The sequence below is a fragment of the Delphinapterus leucas genome, chromosome 13, assembly GCF_059928025.1.
Source record: "Delphinapterus leucas isolate spDelLeu-1000000601 "Yukka" chromosome 13, BTC_Dleu_Yukka2, whole genome shotgun sequence".
Lineage (NCBI taxonomy): Eukaryota > Metazoa > Chordata > Mammalia > Artiodactyla > Monodontidae > Delphinapterus > Delphinapterus leucas.
In genome coordinates this window covers 5,129,442-5,148,191 of record NC_143141.1, presented here as the reverse complement: position 1 = coordinate 5,148,191, position 18,750 = coordinate 5,129,442, and the positions used below count along the sequence as shown (strand labels likewise).

Sequence of the window (18,750 nt, the reverse complement as noted above, 5' to 3'; positions counted from 1 at the left end):
TCTTTCTTATGCACTGTTCCTTTTGTGCTTGCAGCAAGCAATAATTCAACTATCCAGCTTCTCAAAAGGGAGCCATTGCCTTTGCGGTCACAGAAGAAGGAAATCTCACTTTTACCTCTGTTCACCGTTCATTTTGAAGCCAGTGGTAGAAGCCAGTAAAGGCAAACGTTTAAGGTTAGGGAAAGTAGGTAACAAAATTAATGGATAGCTACATAGCTGGGTAAATGATTGCCATATTGACCATTCCACCTCTCCTGAAATGTTTTCTTTAGAGGAAGATAGAAGCAAAAAAGGGAGGCAATAGGGAGTCATATTTCTGGCAATAATGAACTGAGGGCCAGACCAACTACCTTCTGAGAAAACTAGAGGTAAAAGGACAAAATATGTTTTGTCCAAAGTATATTTTAAATATATCTGCTTGAAAGCTGGAGAGTACCCTTACAGTGAGGAATTTCTTGGCCAAGAGTCAAAAAAGAGGGAAGTTCAAGAGGATAGAACTGGTATTTGTTGCCATTTTCTCTCTGGAATACAGAGAATGTATCTGAGACTCTAAAAAGCTAAAACAGAGGTTTTGACAGACTAATTGGTCTTAGAGAATAAAATGGGAATTCAGAACCTACGAAGAAGGAGGAGCATTTGTATGTACTCAGCTCTAGGTTTTCCTTCAAAATCCTACACCTTAACCCTCAAAGGAAAGAAGTCCAGCCTAGAATTATCTCAATTCATGATTGTTTAAATCATCAGAGACTGAGATTGCCTCTATCTCAGCTGCTCAAGAGAAGTACATTTAAATCTTCTCTGGAGGAAATAATATTGTAAAGAGCGTTAAAACTATCTCCATGATTTTTTTTATATATAATGTCTAGCACTCAATCCAAAATAACCAAGCATATGAGTAGACAAGGAAATGTGACTGAAAATATTGAGGAAAAGATCAACAAAACATAGAGTAATAATAGGCACAAAGGGGATTCAGAAAATTGATTTAACAGACAGTGACTTTAAAATAGAAACAATAACATGTTTAAGGAAAGAAAATGGCATTGACACTTTTGGCATCCTCATGGAGATTATATAAACAAAAAATATCTAAGTGGAATATTTGAGCTAAAAATAAAGTAACTAAATTTAGGATCTCATTTGGTAGGTAGAAAAACAGATTAGACACAGCTGAAGAGAGAAGTGATTAATTGGAAGATAGGACAGAAGGAAATAACCAGAATGAAGAAAAGATGAAAAAGAAATATATGAGATAATTTCATATATATATATATATATATATATATATAGTGAAAAGTTCCAGAAGTAGATGAGAGAGAAATTGGTAGAAGCAATATTTTAAGAGATAATGACTGAGAACTTCCCCAAATAGATAAAGGATATGAACTGTGACAACCCCAAGCAGATTAGATAGAGAGAGAACCAAATGAGATACCTGCCAGTAAAACCACTAAAAGTAAAAAATACAAAGAGAACATCTTAAACATACTCAGAGGGAAAAAGAGACTTATTTTCTTCAAAAGAGAAAAAAAACGTGGCAACCGATTTTTCAGCAAAACCAGTGGACACCATTGGTAGCTTGAAAAATTCTGAAAAAATGTAACTGAACCTAGAGCTCCATATCCTGCTAAAGTATCCTTCAGAAAAAGTAGAGTTAAAACTTAGGAACTTCTTGCGCTTAGGAACACTAGACAGCACTTCAGAGCTATACTTGGGGACCATTTAGAACAGCAAGATCACCAATAAAAAGCACAAAAATGTGAAAAAAATGGCACTAAATAGGCTGTGAAAAGGACTTTTTTTTTACAGCATGAGAGCTGAGACAAGGGGGCAGATGAGTTTGGCCTCATTTGGGAACATGCATGCCCAATGACTCAAGTTTTTCTCCACTTTGCACATGTCTGTGAATGACTGGGACAGTGCGATGAGTACTGATAATGTGTTTTATAAATTTTAGCAAGTAGTTGAGCTTGCAAATACGGAATCCCTGAATAATGAGGATCAATTGTATGTACATACATATTATAAATGGTGTCTTTGTAAATGTTTCTAATGAGGTATTTAAAAGAATAGGCCATAATAGCAAAATGCAGCTAAAGTTTTTTTTGGAAAAAAATCCTGTATTAATTTGTGGAGTATTAGAAATAATAAAGTGATAGCATTGCAAGCTACTCTGGTCTTTCCTCCTTAAATAATTGCATGAATAGACCCTGAAAAAACTTGTGCATGATTAAACTTGTATGAATGATTTTGACACTGAAATCAATGTTTTAGATTTTTGAATTATCTAAAAATATTGAATAATTCCTAAGTGTTATTCTTTAAGATTCTTCTTCTTTTTTTAAAAAATTAATTAATTAATATTTTATTTTTGGCTGCGTTGGGTCTTCGTTGCTGCGCGTGGGCTTTCTCTAGTTGCAGCGAGCAGGGGCTACTCTTCATTGTGGTGCACGGGCTTCTCATTGCGGTGGCTTCTCTTGTTGCACAGCACGGGCTCTAGGCGCGTGGGCTCAGTAGTTATGGCTTGTGAGCTCTAGAACCTCAGGCTCAGTAGTTGTGGCCAATGGGCTTAGTTTCTCTGCGGCACGTGGGATCTTCCTGGACCAGGGCTCGAACCTGTGTCCCCTGCATTGGCAGGCAGATTCTTAACCACTGTGCCACCAGGGAAGTCCCAAGATTATTCTTCTTAAATGATGATATTATACCTCTAAGAAAGAAAATTGATGAATTTGATACATGTTGAATAGTAAAATATTTTTTTCTAAACTTTCACAGTGACTGTCGTGAAGAAAAAATAAGGAAGCTCACACCTGGTGAAATGGATGAAATTCGAGAAATATTATCAAGAAATCTCTATCAGATCCGTCAGCGAGTAAGAATAATTTACTTAGCAAAATATGTATTTGCCTTTGGCTATAAATATGCCTTCAGATTAGATGCTGTCCAGTTACAGCGGCTGTTGTCCCACCATCATGCACCCTCAGCAGGTCCCACACCAGACACTTCCTTCCCTCAGACCCACCCCAGGGTCTGTCCTTTTAGGGTACTGCCCTCCTCCCAGACATCTTGGTCAAGGCTCTAGGCTGGAGACCCAGGGAGCTGGGAGTTCTGCTACCAAAGGATTGGAGATTAAAAAAAAAAAAAAAAAGTGTGTTATCTAACGGTGAGGAAAGCAATTGATTGCTCTTTTAAAATTTTTTTAATGAAATAGCTTTATTGCTTAGAAGAAGCCTTTTAAAAATGTATTTAACCTTCTTTGTTGTTCATAAAGTGTGATTGTTTCTTCCTTTCCTGTATCTTCTGAGTCACTTCCTTCAAACCATTTCCATTTTTAACACCTCGTTCTCATAGTTTGCTAATAATACAGTTAACAGTGCATACAGTTTGCCGAGCCCCATTTCTCTGCATCGCGTGTATTACCTCTTTTAATCCCCTAACAAGTGGTGTTATTATTGTTTCCATTTTACAGATAAAGAAACTGAGGCACAGTGAGGTGAAGTGGCACAGGGACACAGCAGTTTTCAGGGGTCCCAGTCACTCACATCAGGGTCATTTCTGTGGCTTCTTAGCTGGCCTCCCCACAGACCGGCCCGTTCCATCCGACATTACGGCTGCTCCATTCTTTTCCTCAAGCCCCTCTTAACACAGCATCCTCCTATTTAAAATGAGACAAAGCAGTCGTGGCTTTCAGGCTAAACTAACTATTCTTTCAGCCTTTGGGATCTATTTTTAAGTTCCCCTTTCTACCTCTCCCTCAGCCACCCAGACACCCACGGAGGACAGGTCTGAATTCATTCCTTGGACTGTGTTGCTCCCCCCTGTGTCTCCACTTGGAATGTCCCACTTCTTCCTGTCAGTCCATCCATATTCTCCAATTTTTAAGGTTTCCCCAATGCCCTCTATGTTGTTCCCAGACCTGTCTTTGAATGGGATAGTAGCACTTAGAGCTCCTACATGCCACGCAGTTCTAGTACCTCCTTTCGTGATTTAGTTATTATTTTGTTAGCTTTCAATGCCCAACTAAGACAGCCAGTTCCTCAAGGCAGGAATTGAGTGCTGTTCTGCATTACTTCTGTTTATTACTTCTGCTAGGTCTGATATAGTTCTGGGGATAAGGGTATTCCCAAGAAGTACACATTATTTCTATCAGAAAATGAATTTAATTACTAAATACAATTTATTTTAGGAAGTGGATTTCTCTAGAGCTTGTAAAACTAAAAATATTATGCCCTGGACAGCCCTCGTTTATAAATTGTATGGCTTCAAATACCAGGACATGATCATTAGTGAGGGAGCCAGCAGCTTTTCTCAATTTGAAAACAAGAAATGTTCTTGACTTAATAGAGGGTCATGGCGCCACCAAGTGGCCCAAAGTGGTTGGTTTCTATACTAGCAATTACTATTCAATAGGGAAGGTATGAGGTGACTTGTGTTTTTCCCCGGCCACTACTGATGGGTACCTATAGACAGGGTACTTCAAGGTAGTCGAAGGTGCTTGATGAATTCGATCGTTTTCTCATTTATAAAGATCACACTTTTCAATGAAAAAAAGTATTCACCAACTCTCATTAGAACATAAATTCTTTTTTCTTAAGTAGAGGATTTTATTTGGTTGAATCAAATACATAGTTATTGAATACATGTGTGGATATATGTATTGAATATATCTATGAATAGAACAAAGCACTATATTCCCTGCAGAAGATACAAATGAATAAAGTACAGCTCCTGCTCTGACACATTTAGACAAGACCACCACCATCACCATCTTCATCATAGCTAATAACAGTAGGTAATATCAATTGAGCACTTCTCTGTGCCCAGCACAGTTCTAAGGGTTTCTGTGACACCGATATATCATATATCTCTACAAATAACTTGAAATTCCTACCACTGTTACCCTTAAATTGAGATTTGGTAGAACATGAATTCGTTCAAAATTTGAAAGAATGTTAACTTCTATACTTGTTTTTCCCCTCTGCACATTCATTGTTAAGTACCTATCAGAGGTGCAAAGCCAAAGGAATGGAGTAAAGTTTTGGAATTTCCGGGCAGTGATCATCGTTTTTGTAATATGTTGCTTGTGTTTTCATTTCAGACTTTGTCCTACAACCGACACAATCTGACTGCCGACACGAGTGAGAGGCAAGCCAAGGAGATCCTGATCCGTCGAAGGCACAGCCTTCGGGAAAGCGTTCGGAAGGACAGCAGCTTGAATCGGGAGCACAGGGTAAGGGGGCTTCGTGGCTCTGGGACGCGGAAGGCTTCCAACAGCAAAGCCAGGATGGCCCTGGGGGGCTGATTCACAGGAATCCTGGGATGGAGCTCATCATCACGTCTTTCCAGACGTTGCTCGGACACCTATCACCTTCCAGACACTGTCTAGGCACTTGGAATACGTTGGTGAACAAAATGACAGAGCTCTTCTTCCTTGTGGAATTCACATTCTAGTGGGGGAGAAGGTCACCAGGAATGGGCAGAATAAGAAAAGTATCTGTTATGTTAGACGCAGTAAGTGCTGTGGACAAAATAAACCTAAAAGGGCTGAGGAAGGAGATTGGGAGGATGGAGAAGGGTCATACAGGGTACAGGTTTTTTTTGTTTTTAACATCTTTATTGGGGTATAATTGCTTTACAATGGTGTGTTAGTTTCTGCTCTATAACAAAGTGAATCAGTTATACATATATATATGTTCCCATATCTCTTCCCTCTTGCATCTCCCTCCCTCCCACCCTCCCACCCTCTCTATCTCACCCTCCCACACTCCCTATCCCACCGCTCCAGGCGGTCACAAAGCACAGAGCTGATATCCCTGTCAGGGTACAGTTGTAAACTGAATGGAAGGGCCAGGCTTCATTTGGAGTCTTGTTTGACCTTTCCAGGAAGAGGGTGCAGCCTGAAGGGGGGCTGCCGTGCGTGCATGTGTGGAAACTTCTAGGAGGCTGTGTGTGTGTGTGTGTGTGTGTGTGTGTGTGCGCGCGCACACGTCAGGGGAGTTTCAGATGCTGCATGCTCAGCATTCGACTTGGTCCAGGGCATTGCCATAGATAAGGAAGCTACTTTAAAAGGATATTCTGATTGACTGATCGGACATAGCAGGCAGTGCATCTCATTCTCAATAATGTTCTATACTGAGCTGTCAGAGACCAAAACGGTTATGTGTGAACAATATTATTATTATTTTTTACATGTGAAATGTGGCAGCATCGATTAAAAGTTAAAGAAACTAGAGACTGTGGCTTTGGAAATGCCAGCAAGTTGGCTATAGTAATACTTTCTGTTCTGTCATTTTCAAGATTTGTGAAAGTAAATACAACTTAAACATGCTACATGTTTCATGTATCTTCCTCCCTATCCATGTAGGTTCTAAGTCTCTTTTAGTAATGCTTTCATAAGTGGGTGTTTCTGTAGCTTTTCTTTAAGAAAAGCTGGTGGTTTTCATACCTTGTTCCTAAGGGTCCCACTTTGTTTTCCTTAGTAGTCCTGATTTTCATGATATTTTAGGAGAGGTTTTACCTATTTTAAATAAAATGACTATTACTTGGAAATTTATTCCCCATCCCTACAGCTCCTCACCCAGTAGTTTCGGAATCCAGAGCTAACATTTTAATTTTTAACACCAAGGTTAGGTTTGACATAGAATTCTAAGCCCGTAACATACAATAAATGACATGTGTGTCATCTAAACAAGGTTTTCTATTTTTTTTTTTTTTACAGATTTCCACCTCAACCTCCCGATATTTATCCTTACCAAAAAATACAAAGCTTCCAGAAAAGCTACAAAAGAAAAAGAATATTTCTAATGCAGGTATTGAATACAGCTGGAGCAAAAAGACTTTAAACTTATTTATTAGTGTTTATAAAATAGAAAATTTTTCCTTCTTTTTTAAGGACAATGAGTTCAGTCGTTTGCAAATCTATAATAATAATTTGGTGACCTTTTATTAGTGTTGCATCCTTTTGGCATGGAGCTCTGCGCACGTTATGCGTAATTCAATCAGTTATTCGATTCTATTCGATGTAGCAAAAGCAGATGTCACCGTGTGTGGCTGATGAACAGGTAAATAGAAAGTTTTCAGTCTTCAAAGGTTTAAATTTAATTCTGTTACTCTTACAACATTTCTAACTTTAAATGTTCATAATAATTTTAATATATTTTCATAAAGGCAACTATATAATTGACTTCTGGCTGTAATTATTAAAGCTTTGACATGACGGCTAACATCTCTTCATTTGATGGTAATCTTTATGTAGATTGCAAGCCATATTGGTGTTTTGACCATTTTATGAAAATATAAAGGAAATAAAGCTGTGCATGAGATTGTACATCCTAGATCAAGACAAGAATCTTCATAATAGCAGCTAATTACTGATCTGTTTACCGTGTGCCAGACACTGAACTGAGCCCCCGGGGCCGTTCTGACGGGGCAGGTGAGCGCACAGCTGCCGCCAGGTGGTCTCAGTTTGACATCCAGCTCCACCACTTACTAATATCTTTTGAACCTCAGTGACTTCATATGTAAAGTGGGTGGTGATGAGGATTCAGTAGGTTAATGCATTTAAAAGTGCTTAGGACGGTGGCTGGCACATGGGAAGCTCTTCAGAATTAGCAGGAGTACACACTTATGGACACGCGTGCTCGCGGGACTTATGCACGCGCCCAGGACTCAGCTGGAGTCGGGGTGACCCCTCTGGCCTCCCTGCCCGACCCCCAGAGCCCCAGGGAGGGCACAGCAGGTGCCAGACCCACAAATGTATTGGCCAGTCGCCTGTAACACCTTCTCCCTAAAAGGCCCGCCCACGCTGTCCTTTTGCTCTCTGGCAGGTGGCAACAGCAGTGACTCAGACCCAGACGTCGGGACCACCGTCCTCAACCTGCAGCCCCGAGCCAGGCGCTTCTTGCCAGAACAGTTCTCAAAGAAAGACCCCCAGGCCTATAAAATGGAATGGAAGAACGAGGTAGATGCTGATTCCAGGCAAGGGCAGCCCTGCAGCTCCCCAGCTGCCCACAGCAAAGAGGGGGGCCCCCAGGCCCCAGGCGTGCTCTGCCAGCCCCTCCTCTCCAAAGGTCACTTTGGCTCCATGCGGGGCGACCGTATGAACGAAGGCATCCGACCCAAGGCGCCACCTAGGCTGGTCCGAAGGGCATCAGAACCTGGAAACCGGAAAGGTCGATTCGGGATTGAGAAGCCTTAATGGAAATGGCCAAAGCAGACCTGGGGGGACCGGCCCTGCCCAGCTGTGGCTGGTTACCCAGCAACCTGACACAGCAAGGGAATCCACTTCCAACCCTCTATGCATCTAAATACTGTCCTTGGGTGGTAGAGCCATGCCTTTGATCCATGGGGCAAATGCTTATCCCAAGAAGCAGAAAATCAAAGAAAACAAAAGCCCCATAAAATGTCTCATATGACCTGTTGCTAGCAGTTGTATTCTGTGCAAGCCTGAAGAAAAAAAAGCCACGTGTGCCTTTATTGAACTTGAAGGACAGAACTTGAAATTTTTAACACACCCTTGTTGGTGAAAGTTTTAATATATACATATATGCCTCAGATTTTATTTATGAAAAAATATGTATATCTGTAATTAGTTTTTCAGTGAACGGCACTGAAAATACTCAGAACACCTTTCCATGGCATCCAGGGCAGCTCCTAGAGGATGGGGGGCATCAGCTCAGGGTGGAGGTGTTTCCTGATCCTGAGCTGACGCCAGTTGGTTAAGGAAGAGTACGGCACGGAGCAGAGACCCCGAGGATGGCAACAGCCAGAGCATCTAGGCAGAACCTCGTGGCCTGGCTCCCAGACTGTAGCACCTATGAAATGATGAGAGTCAGCTGGTTTTCAATTTGTTCCTCGTTCTACCACGTGTTTTGGGTGACATCTAGATTCCATCTCCCCGTCGTGTTTAAATGGTACAAAGAGAAGGGCTGTGTGGGTGACACCAGCTTATGCTGTATGCCAGACACAGAGCCAGCTTGTGACGAAGTCTGGCCTCACGTGGTGGGTGTGGAGATGACAGGGCAGCGCCTGTACAGCTGGCTGCAGGGTTTTCTCTTGTGCAATACTGGGAGGAGGATGCAGGAGACCCCCCTGTCACGCCCACCTGCAGCCACCTGCTTTAGACCTTTTCTGTAGCACATTCTAGAACTTTGAATCCAGGACAGAGGCTCCAAGCAGACAAAGATAAAAGTAGGGATAAACAATATTCCAATGTTTAACCAATTGGTGAGAATTCAGGTTTTGAATTTTATGCAGGAAGCACTTTGGAGAATGTGGGAGTTCTCTTTTTTTTGCACTAGTCTGTAATTTCTTACCTCTCCCCCCTCAAGAAAGTAGTAGCTCAAATTCTTCATCTAAAAATGAATTCTACTTATCTGAGTACTTTTTAAAAGTACAGCAGAAAGACGAGAAGTGGAACATAATCATTAAAGATTAATATTGGAATCTCTCAGACGATAGATTTTATTGGCCTGTCACTCTTCCCAGAAAAACCCCCTCTTTAAAACTTGACTAGAACAAGACTCAAAATTTCTGGGTTTAGATATGAGATGAAGCCACTCATGTAGTCCCTTGGATTCACATTGGAGATACAGCAAAGGAGACAAGTGACCACCTACAATTGCTGGAAAAAGATGAATAAATTCAACAAGAAGATCCGGTACTTAGAAATCCTCAGCCGTAAATCTTATCCCTTCATTCTTCCTCCACCAACGTGAAGTAAATCTTCTACCTTTTTTTCTCATGTTCTAAAATCTTGGAATACTGCTAGATTGTTGGGCATGAGACAGAGGGAAGGGTAAACACACAAGGTACAAGTTCAAAAAGTGCACGATTTCTTTCCCAAACTCTCCCAGGTTGATCAGTGGAAAGCAGTGTAGACGTAATTTGAAAACTGCAAGTTTAGGACCCTGTGCCAAAATTCTTAATTTTAAATGGAAATATTTATATATAAAAATATATATATGTATTTCATCTGCTGGAAATAAATTAAAACTGACTTTTAATTTAGAATTTTCATTATAGGACTATGATTCACCAAGAGATGTGATGTATATTTTTGAGAGTTTGAAGACTAAGCTGAAAAGGAAACTGAGATGTAAAATGATCTTAAAAATGAATTTCCTGATTTTTCTTGGTGTCCTAGATTAATAAATATTAGAAGGAGTCTAACGTTCTGGAACGGAAGGAGAAAAACATGGAAATGTTTATTATGATACTTCTTGTTAAGCACGTAGACCAAATTCAGCTTTCACCAATTAAAAGTCAGGTAAAACACTTGGATGACATTGTGTAAATTTCTAAGAAGGAACACTTATGTCATTTTATCTTTATTATCAGTTTAAATTTTTCCTTATCTGTGGAATGATAAAATCGATGAAAAAGAAATTTGACTTTAGTATTTTCTCTGTACCTTCTTTTTATGAAATTATTAATTTCTAGACACTACAGGAGGAGAGGGTATGGAGTTGAAACCCTTTAACTAAATGTCACAACAATCTAAATTTCTGCAGTACAGAAACATCCCTGCCCTTGTAAATGATTCCCTTGTTTCAAACAACACTTGATCCGGCCAGAGTTCCACTGTGATTGTGGAATTTTGATGGGTCTTTAATATTTGTTGTCAAAAAAATTGATTTGAACTATTTACAAAGTCAGGGCTTATTTCTTTATATGTGATGCTAAGGCCGGTTATTGGGAGCAGTTCTGTCAGTTAGCAGACCATTAGAAATTGGCCCCAAAGTCTGACACTTTTTAGAAACATGCGTTTGCTGTATATGCCCCCAAATATTCAGGGTGAAACTCCCTTCGGCTTTTGCTAAGTTTTGGAGTCGGGGTGTACCGTTTTACCTGGCGGGGGGGCGGGCATGTTTGTTTACATAAGAAGCGAGAAGCAGTTACTTATTACATGTCTCAGCACATTTTGCATCTGTTGCATTGCCCAAATCATGTTTATGTTAAAACTGGCATTTCACAAACAAGTATGAGAACTAATATTTTATTAGTTCCAAGTGCATACTTTACTCTTTCAAGAGTGATTGAAGGGTTTCTTTGTGCAGTTGATGTAGCTGTGACATTATCTGTTGAGGCCTGAACACTGAATATTGATTCCCTCCGTCAGCTTGAATAAGCCAGGCTCATGAATCAGAACTGTCTGGTGATCTGGGATTTTCTGGTTCATTTTTTTTTCTCCACTCTTAGAGCAAAATGGGTAGTTTGCTGGGTTGTTTTTTTTTTTTGATGTGAACCAATTTTTTTTAGTCTTTATTGAATTTCTTACAATACTGCTTCTGTTTTATATTTTGGTTTTTTGGTGGCAAGGCATGTGGGATCTTAGCTCCCTGACCAGGGATTGAACCCGCACCCCCTGCGTTGGAAGGCAAAGTCTTAACCACAGGACCGCCAGGGAAGGCCCAGCTTGCTGGTATTTTATATCCCACATTTCAACCAGGTCCTTTCTTCAACCTACCTGCAAGGCAAGTGAGAGCCCCAGCTGGTACCTGTTGCCTGGCAGGGACCATAGCTCTCGTCCACGATAAATGACAGCTCCCTTTGGAATTTTTCCCAATGTCATTCACTCCCCACGTGGCTGACACCCTCAGACGGTCGGTCAGCAGATGGTGGCCAAATACCCACATGGTTAGTTAGTTGTTGAGTGTTTTCAGTGTTCTGCTGGCACATCAATTTCCAATCCCTTTTATATTTCTAGTTTTCTACAATTCTTTTTCAAATAAAATTCTACTTGACTACCTCTAAGAATAGTCAATAAACTGTGGGTAGTTCTCATACCGGTCTGGTCAGGGAATGAGTTTTTCTGTGTGCAGAGTTAACCTAGCTACTGTAAATGGATGGTCACGTTTCAACCTGCATGGCCTATTGATTCTTTTGGATGGCTCGGGACCTCTCAGTCTGTCACAGAGGTTTTATGGGGACACGTCATCCTCGTATTGTAGGGTGGAGAAAATCCCTCCGTGAGATGCCCAGCCGACTTTAATGCTGGACATACTGGTGGTGACTTTTCTGATTTTCACTTCTGTAACGAAATACTTTGAATTAAATATTCAAATGTTTTTCCCCTTTTTTATTTCATTGGGTCCTGCTGAGTCATAAGTATGAGTGGTAACTGAATTTCTAATTTAAATGAGGCTTTTTTTCTACTTAAATTTCTAATTTAAACGAGGCCTCCAGTTACAGTATCTGCCAAACAAATTGTATGTGTGTACGCTGACAAAGGAGTGCTTCTCCTGGTTTCTGTGAAATGTCGTACAGAAGTTTAAAATATTAAGTTACATGGAAACGTTTAATTAGTCACTATGGAGAAAATCATACATCACGTGAAACTAGGAAAGCCCCAGAAATTCCAACTTTTATATTTATACATCAAAACCATTCTCATTTGTACTAAATGGGGTCATGAGAGCTGGAATTTGTGAAAGAAGAATTTTTAAGAGTATTAAAGTAGTTTCAGGGCCTTCCCTGGTGGCGCAGTGGTTGAGAATCTGCCTGCCAATGCAGGGGACATGGGTTCGAGCCCTGGTCTGGGAAGATCCCACATGCGGCGGAGAAACTAAGCCCGTGCGCCACAACTACTGAGCCTGCGCTCTAGAGCCCATGAGCCACAACTACTGAGCCTATGTGCCGCAACTACGGATGCCCACGCACCTACAGCCCGTGCTCCACAACAAGAGAAGCCACTGCAATGAGAAACCCGCACACTGCAATGAAGGGTAGCCCCCGCTCTCCACAACTAGAGAGAGCCCGCGCGCAGCAACGAACACCCAACACAGCCAAAATTAAATAAATTCATTAACAAAAACAAATAATAAAATATATTTTACACATGAGCCACTCTTTGGGAACATAGTGTTGTATGTACATGGTGTTCACTCACTGTGAGACCAGCTATTTAGACCAAGGTCACAGCTGATCAATCCCTGGGACAAAACTGACCATTCTGTTTGTACTGCACGAATGACTGGACGCCGAGGCCTCAGGACCGGTGTACAACCCACCACTCCCAGTGGCTCCTCCGTCTATACACTTAAGTTTTATAATTGATAAGCCATGTAGTTCAAAAAGGCCCAACTTCAAATAGAATCCTAAGATCTGAATGGATTTGATGACTGTCAATTAATTGAAACAAACAAAACTGGTAATAACTTCTGTTTACATTCTTTTCTCCTAGTACAAATTTGGCAGGGAATCATGGGAAAAACATGTTACAATTTAAAAAGCGGGCTCTCATTCTGACTCAGCGAGTCCTTTCAGATCCAGCCACGCAATCTCTTCAGGCCTATGTCTTCTCAGAGGTCAACTGAGGGAGAGAGATGACCGAGGGATCCTTCTTGAAATAAGGGCACCGCCAGTCCTCACCGTCTGCACACTTCCTTTTCGGTAAACCTCAACCCCCTATTTTACTACAGCCATGATGGGTGGCCTCAGAGGCGTAGGGTTATACTTTCAACATGTGTTGCCAGGTGGAAGAGGACTTACCACCAATGTGCTGGAAAAGAACTGCAAAACGCCGCAGGAGGAGCCTGTAAAAAACATGTGATATCTATAAAATCAGCTAGACCCATCACAAAAATGGATGAAATTAACAGAAAAACATTAGGGGAAAAAAGACCAGTTTTAAAAAGTAAATTACCCCATAATAATTTTTCAGATGGAAGAGTAAATTAATATAATTTTTAGTAAAAGCCCTTCAGAATAAAATGGAGGGGAAGCAGGAGAGAGACTAGAGGCAAAGGTCACCCTTAGGGACCTTGAGAGAGTCCTTCTCACCCTGCATGAGGCGAGAAGTCATGACTTCTCCATGACTATAACATTAGGCTACAGGTTCCCGCAGGCAGGAGTCCATGCCTAACCAGCTCCCCGGAGAGGCTCAGTAAGTACCTGTGACGTCACAGGTGGTGTGGGGCATGGGGGTGATGCTATACCTGGAAACCTCTCTGAACATACGTCGTCTAGGAAAAGATGAACTACATTTGCTCCAGGGTCGTACTTTGAAATAGTCTGAAAATTCATTTTATACCCTTTTCAGTTCACCGTTGGATATTACTTAGCTAAAAGACTGATGTGTTTTCAGGTACTCAGTTCAGGGGGGTGGAAAATCAGTGCCCTGAAAATGTGCAGGATTGCTCACCTACTATTCCAGCAACTGTTGGACTCGCTCCAAAAGACTTGACATGAAGGCTCAGTAAAGGGACGACCGTGCTAACACCAAACAACTCCTAAGGAACAAAACGCTCATTAACGCAAATTGGAAACTGAGGCCTGGGTGTCTTTAAAGTGGTGATCCTAATTATAAACTGATTTAAAAAACCCCACAGTATCTAAAATTTTGAGCAAACAAGAACTCAAAATTGTATCCTACAGTAAGCTATACTCATCAAATTCAAGGAATCAAGGAATCCAAATACAATGTGTAAAAATAGTTGCCACCTGTAAATGCCTGGATCGCCCTGAGAATCCATTTTAACTTTAGCTTCTTTGTCACTGATCCTTAATATTCAAGGAGCATGTACTACATGCATTCCTCAAATTTAAAAAATGGGGAGTAATGAAATGAGCCAAGAGGGAGGGATAATGCGTATTTCTGAGCAAAGCAGCACCTGTTAAATAATGTGAAATTCCTCCCGGAGTCAAGGAAGGAGACCCATGTGCCGTCTATAGCCTGACGAGGTAAGACCTGAAGGGAAAGTCTCAGTACAGCAGAAAGAAGAGAGAAGGCTGGTGTACTAGGGGGTGGCCTGCCATTCTTCACTAAGGCACAGAAGGTGCATGGGCCCTGGGGTCAGAGGTTTTCAATTCCAGCTCCATCACTTACTAAGCATGTGCCCTTGGAAAGTTATTTCATGTTACCAGCGTCGGTGCTGCCATCTGTAAAAAATGGGGATAACAGTACCTGCGTGGTAGAAACGGGATGAACATTAAGAGACATGATGGCTGAGGGAGGTCTGACACAGCAGAAGTGGAAACGTGTTCTCTTTCCTTCAATTCTGGGGTAAGTACTGATCGTTTGGGCTAATACTCTTGAGTTAGTAGAAAGACATTTTTTCCTTTAAGTTTTGTTTTCCTTCCTCTGTCACTTGGTTACCTGCTACAACTGGTTCAGGAGAGGACAAACACATCTTGCACACACACAGAGAGTTTTCTTTATATGCAACCCAAATTCCTTTTCCTATAATCCTGGTTAAATAGAAATATCTTTTTTCTTCCACAATTAATCCTTTGCTTCCTTCTCTTGGTGGCTGTACATTAACCTAACATAGAAACACGAACTTCCAAATACGCTTCTTAGGGGCCCTTTTCCATGGTTACAGCTTTAGATGGCCATATACTTAATATCCAGTGACCTTACATAGCTGACACATTTATAATACCAGAACCATGGCTCATTATTTCAATTTTAAGATTACTTAAAATTTCCTCTGTTTCTGAGCCTATTTCTTCTGGGCTTTACTATCAGCTTTGCCCCATCAGCCTGCTGATGATTTATAAGACTCAAAATACATCAGCTAGCTATTGAGTTTTCTGGATTTTTCAGAAAAGGAAACTCAATTGTCCAACAAGATTCTTTTTTCCAAAAAAATTCCCAGTACCACTTGTCATTTATTTCAAATGATTTTTCTAAATAAGAAGGGGAGAGGAAGCTGTAAGTAGTCAGGCTGAAATCTATAGGAGGTAAATATGAAAACAGCAACTCATAGCAGACTTACTTTAACACTTAGTGAGCCTGAAAAATATTATCTTTCTCTAGCCGGCTGCTAGCTCTTTCCTCTCAGAAAGTTCTGTTTTAAAATTGACTTCTCCATGACTATAAAAGGCAACTTCTCCCTTCTTCTGAAGCCATAGCTTCTTCAAAACCACCCTCTTCTGAGTGCACTTCAAATCTGGCAACTGGTCATGTGCTTATAACCATTTATAAGGAAATCAGGTGAGAGGGGACCACTTAAACCTTTCTCAGGGAACATCTACCTCTCTCAGTGATATCTGATGAATACATTCTAAAGTTTTAGGACCCTTTTCAGGGTAGGAACCCAAATATTTCTTGATTAGTGGATTATCTTTTTTTAAAAAAAGAATTATCACCTGACTAAAGCTGATTAAATGGAATCTAAATCTCTCCGGGTATCTGGAGGAAAGAAAGGACCACAATCATAGATCTTAGCATCATCTTAGGATGCTAATCAAAAAGTACCTAGAGGGTCATCTTAGTCTTCCTTCCTGAACAAATTAAAACCTGGAAACACAGATAAAAGCTAAAAACAAAACATTCTGGCAAATGCTTTCATCTTATTCCTTTCCTCTTCCAATTGGAAACCATCTTCCTAAAAGTCTTAGGGGTCTTTACATCCCTAGGTATATTAAAAATAACAACTAAATTATGTATAATATTCCTTAGATGTTAGCTAACAAAGAGCCTTTAGATTCTTCAAGGATACCCAAAGTGGCATATATTTTAATTGTTTACAACGTTTTCCATTAAAAAATTCCCTATTCTCTTTTAACTCTGGGAAATCTTACATTTTCTCCTTAAGATATTAGAGACCTAATGCTTCTTTCTAATTATTAAAATTATTAAAACTTTCCATCAGGCTTGCTAGATTAAACTGTGCCATGTGCACAGCATGTAGCCAACATACGAGAAGCTTGGAATATTTAAATCTGTATCGGAAGGTCATAGTGAGTGATCTGCAAATTTATTTTAAAAATCTCAAACTATTTTGCATTCTCGTCATGCTGGTCTCCAAAACTCTCTGAACCCTGGTCTGGACTTTCCAGGTAAGGGTCCAAATCCTCTTCATCTGGCAGAGCCAGAATCCAGTACCATCTGAGTTAGGGTGGTCCCCATCCCCTACCCGAGCATGGATGACACAGAACTCCCTTTCCAAACTTGAAGAACCACCCACAGTGGACGGTTCTGAATTCTGGGTGACTGGATTGGAAGGCTGAAGAAGCACCACATCCTGAGCCTGAACTAAGATTAAAGAAATGGGATCAGAAGGAGAGCCAGGCTCTGACCCCAAGCACTGAGCCTGGGGTGGGGTCTGCCACGGTAACTGGAGACAGAGATCCTGGCACAAACGTTGCCCTCCCTGGGTGTCTCACAGTTCTGTGTCTAAGGGATTTGATGAATATGCTTTCATCGTTGTCTTAACAACTACTAGCTCAACATTAAACTTTACAGACTGTTGAACACCTTGCACTGAGGATGGGGAGGGAGGCTGTCTCCCTGCTCCTCTCCTAGCTAAGCACCGCGTCCTAACTCGAGTCAGGCATCAGACTGGGGAGTCGTGATCTTCACCTGCATCTGGGCAGAAAACAGTAATTCCTCTTTGCCAGGACCCAGTGCCCCTTGGGGACCATCTTCAAGGCCTCAGAAGGCAGCCTTCTCCCATTGACACTTAAACCTGACCAGCTCCTTTTGTCTTCAAGATGAAGTCCCAGGCCCAGCAAAGAGGAAATCCTCCTGGGTCCTTGTCCCAAGGCTGCCCTAACCCGGATTAGCTCACAACCAGGGCAACTGAACCAGGCCTAGACTTGGGGAAAGAGGGGTTTAGAGACAGATGTAGGGTTCCCGCATATAATGGCACAGGAATTACCAACACAAGCTCAGTTGGTAATACTGCAAGGTCTTCCCAGTTGGGAATGGGTATTACAGTTCCTGGAGCTCCATAACCCCTACCCCATAACAGGTTTTCAGAAATTCCATGAATAAATGGAGGGCCAGCTGGCTGGATGGTTTACCCTACCATACACTCAGTTTTCTAATCTTCCCATTCTGCATGGGAAATTAATAATTGTCCTTATTAAACCAGGACGCGCACACAAGTCGTAACAAAACCGAACCTGCCTTGTGCAATATATAAACAGTTTGTCGAAAGGCAGATGTGTATAATTCACTGTGATTTGCATTTTTAAGCATTCCAGTCTACCAGGAACCCTAAGGAAAATGTACCTAATTCTGCCCAAGACCAACAGAACTTCCCCACCTGGCCTGGTAAAAAGGACCTGTGTGTTCCTACCACTCCCGCAGTCACACCTGAAGCTGGTGCTGGAGCGTCTTAAACAGCGGGGCTGCGATTGGGGGGCGCGAACTGGACCCAGTGCAGGCGCGAAGGTCAGGCCTTATTTGTGGTCAGGTGCAGAGGTAAGGGCGTTACGGGGCAAGAGCGGGACTGAGAGGTAGGGAGGCATCACCAGGCAGACCGCTGCAAGGAAAAGCACCCTTGATCGGGTGCCAGGTCGCGGACGCAGCCGGCACTTCGCGTCCAGCCCCGCACGCACTCACCAGGAATCCCACCAGCTAGAGACAAAGCAGGAAGCGGCGGGCTCCGACGGTACCGGGGCCGGGAGCCCCCGCCTGGGTCCCCTGTCCTGGGCTTCTCCCGCGGTGTCGCCGACGCCAGGCCCCGGTCCTGAGCCATGCCGCCTCAGCCCCAGCGTTCCGTAGGCTCACACGCGCTGGGGGCTGAGCTCACCCGACAGGCCCGCGGCGCGGGCCCCGCCCCTAGGCGGAAGCGAGCGGCTGCGCCTGCGCAGAGCTGAACGCCGCGGGCGGGCCTTCTTGGGCTGTGCTTCCTAAGCAGGCGCGGCGGGGGGAGTCTGCACGGGTTCCCGCTGGTTCGCGTCCCGCCCGGGGAGTGGACGTGTGTGCACGACGCGCTCGTTTTATGACGGTGATAATGAAGCTCTGCGTATCCTGGGGATAAAGAGCCCGCCGCCCATGCTATTGGAGGGCTGGAG

General features: G+C 42.2%; 2 protein-coding genes and 1 long non-coding RNA gene across 8 annotated transcripts in view; 2 read left to right on the top strand and 1 right to left on the bottom strand.

Moving 5' to 3' along the window:
- The window catches only part of SLC9A2 (solute carrier family 9 member A2), an 87,358-nt gene extending 77,214 nt beyond the window's left edge, over positions 1-10,144 (top strand). Inside the window, exons 9-12 of the mRNA XM_022599222.3 lie at positions 2,776-2,872; positions 5,099-5,230; positions 6,719-6,809; positions 7,827-10,144. Coding sequence (XP_022454930.2) covers positions 2,776-2,872; positions 5,099-5,230; positions 6,719-6,809; positions 7,827-8,197 — 691 coding nt within the window. The 3' untranslated portion in view covers positions 8,198-10,144. The remainder of the gene's footprint in view (positions 1-2,775; positions 2,873-5,098; positions 5,231-6,718; positions 6,810-7,826) is intronic.
- Positions 5,975-18,534, bottom strand: LOC111187489 (uncharacterized). Of its 3 annotated transcripts, none has more exons than XR_016395325.1 (3): positions 18,296-18,534; positions 14,144-14,905; positions 5,975-13,535 (listed from the first exon to the last, which is right to left on the bottom strand). It is a non-coding gene; the product is annotated as an uncharacterized LOC111187489 (long non-coding RNA). The 3 variants fall into 3 exon arrangements; XR_002648161.3 differs by having other exon boundaries at positions 14,144-14,231; positions 18,296-18,520; XR_016395326.1 differs by lacking the exon at positions 18,296-18,534 and having other exon boundaries at positions 14,144-14,231; positions 14,828-18,289.
- Positions 13,576-18,750, top strand: part of TMEM182 (transmembrane protein 182) — a 79,863-nt gene continuing 74,688 nt past the window's right edge. For 2 of the 4 annotated variants that reach the window (XM_089922564.1, XM_089922563.1), the window contains exon 1: positions 13,576-18,154. In XM_089922564.1, the coding sequence (XP_089778690.1) occupies positions 17,957-18,154 (198 nt within the window). In that variant the 5' untranslated portion in view covers positions 13,576-17,956. The other 2 variants (XM_089922565.1, XM_022599177.3) reach the window with 2 other exon arrangements.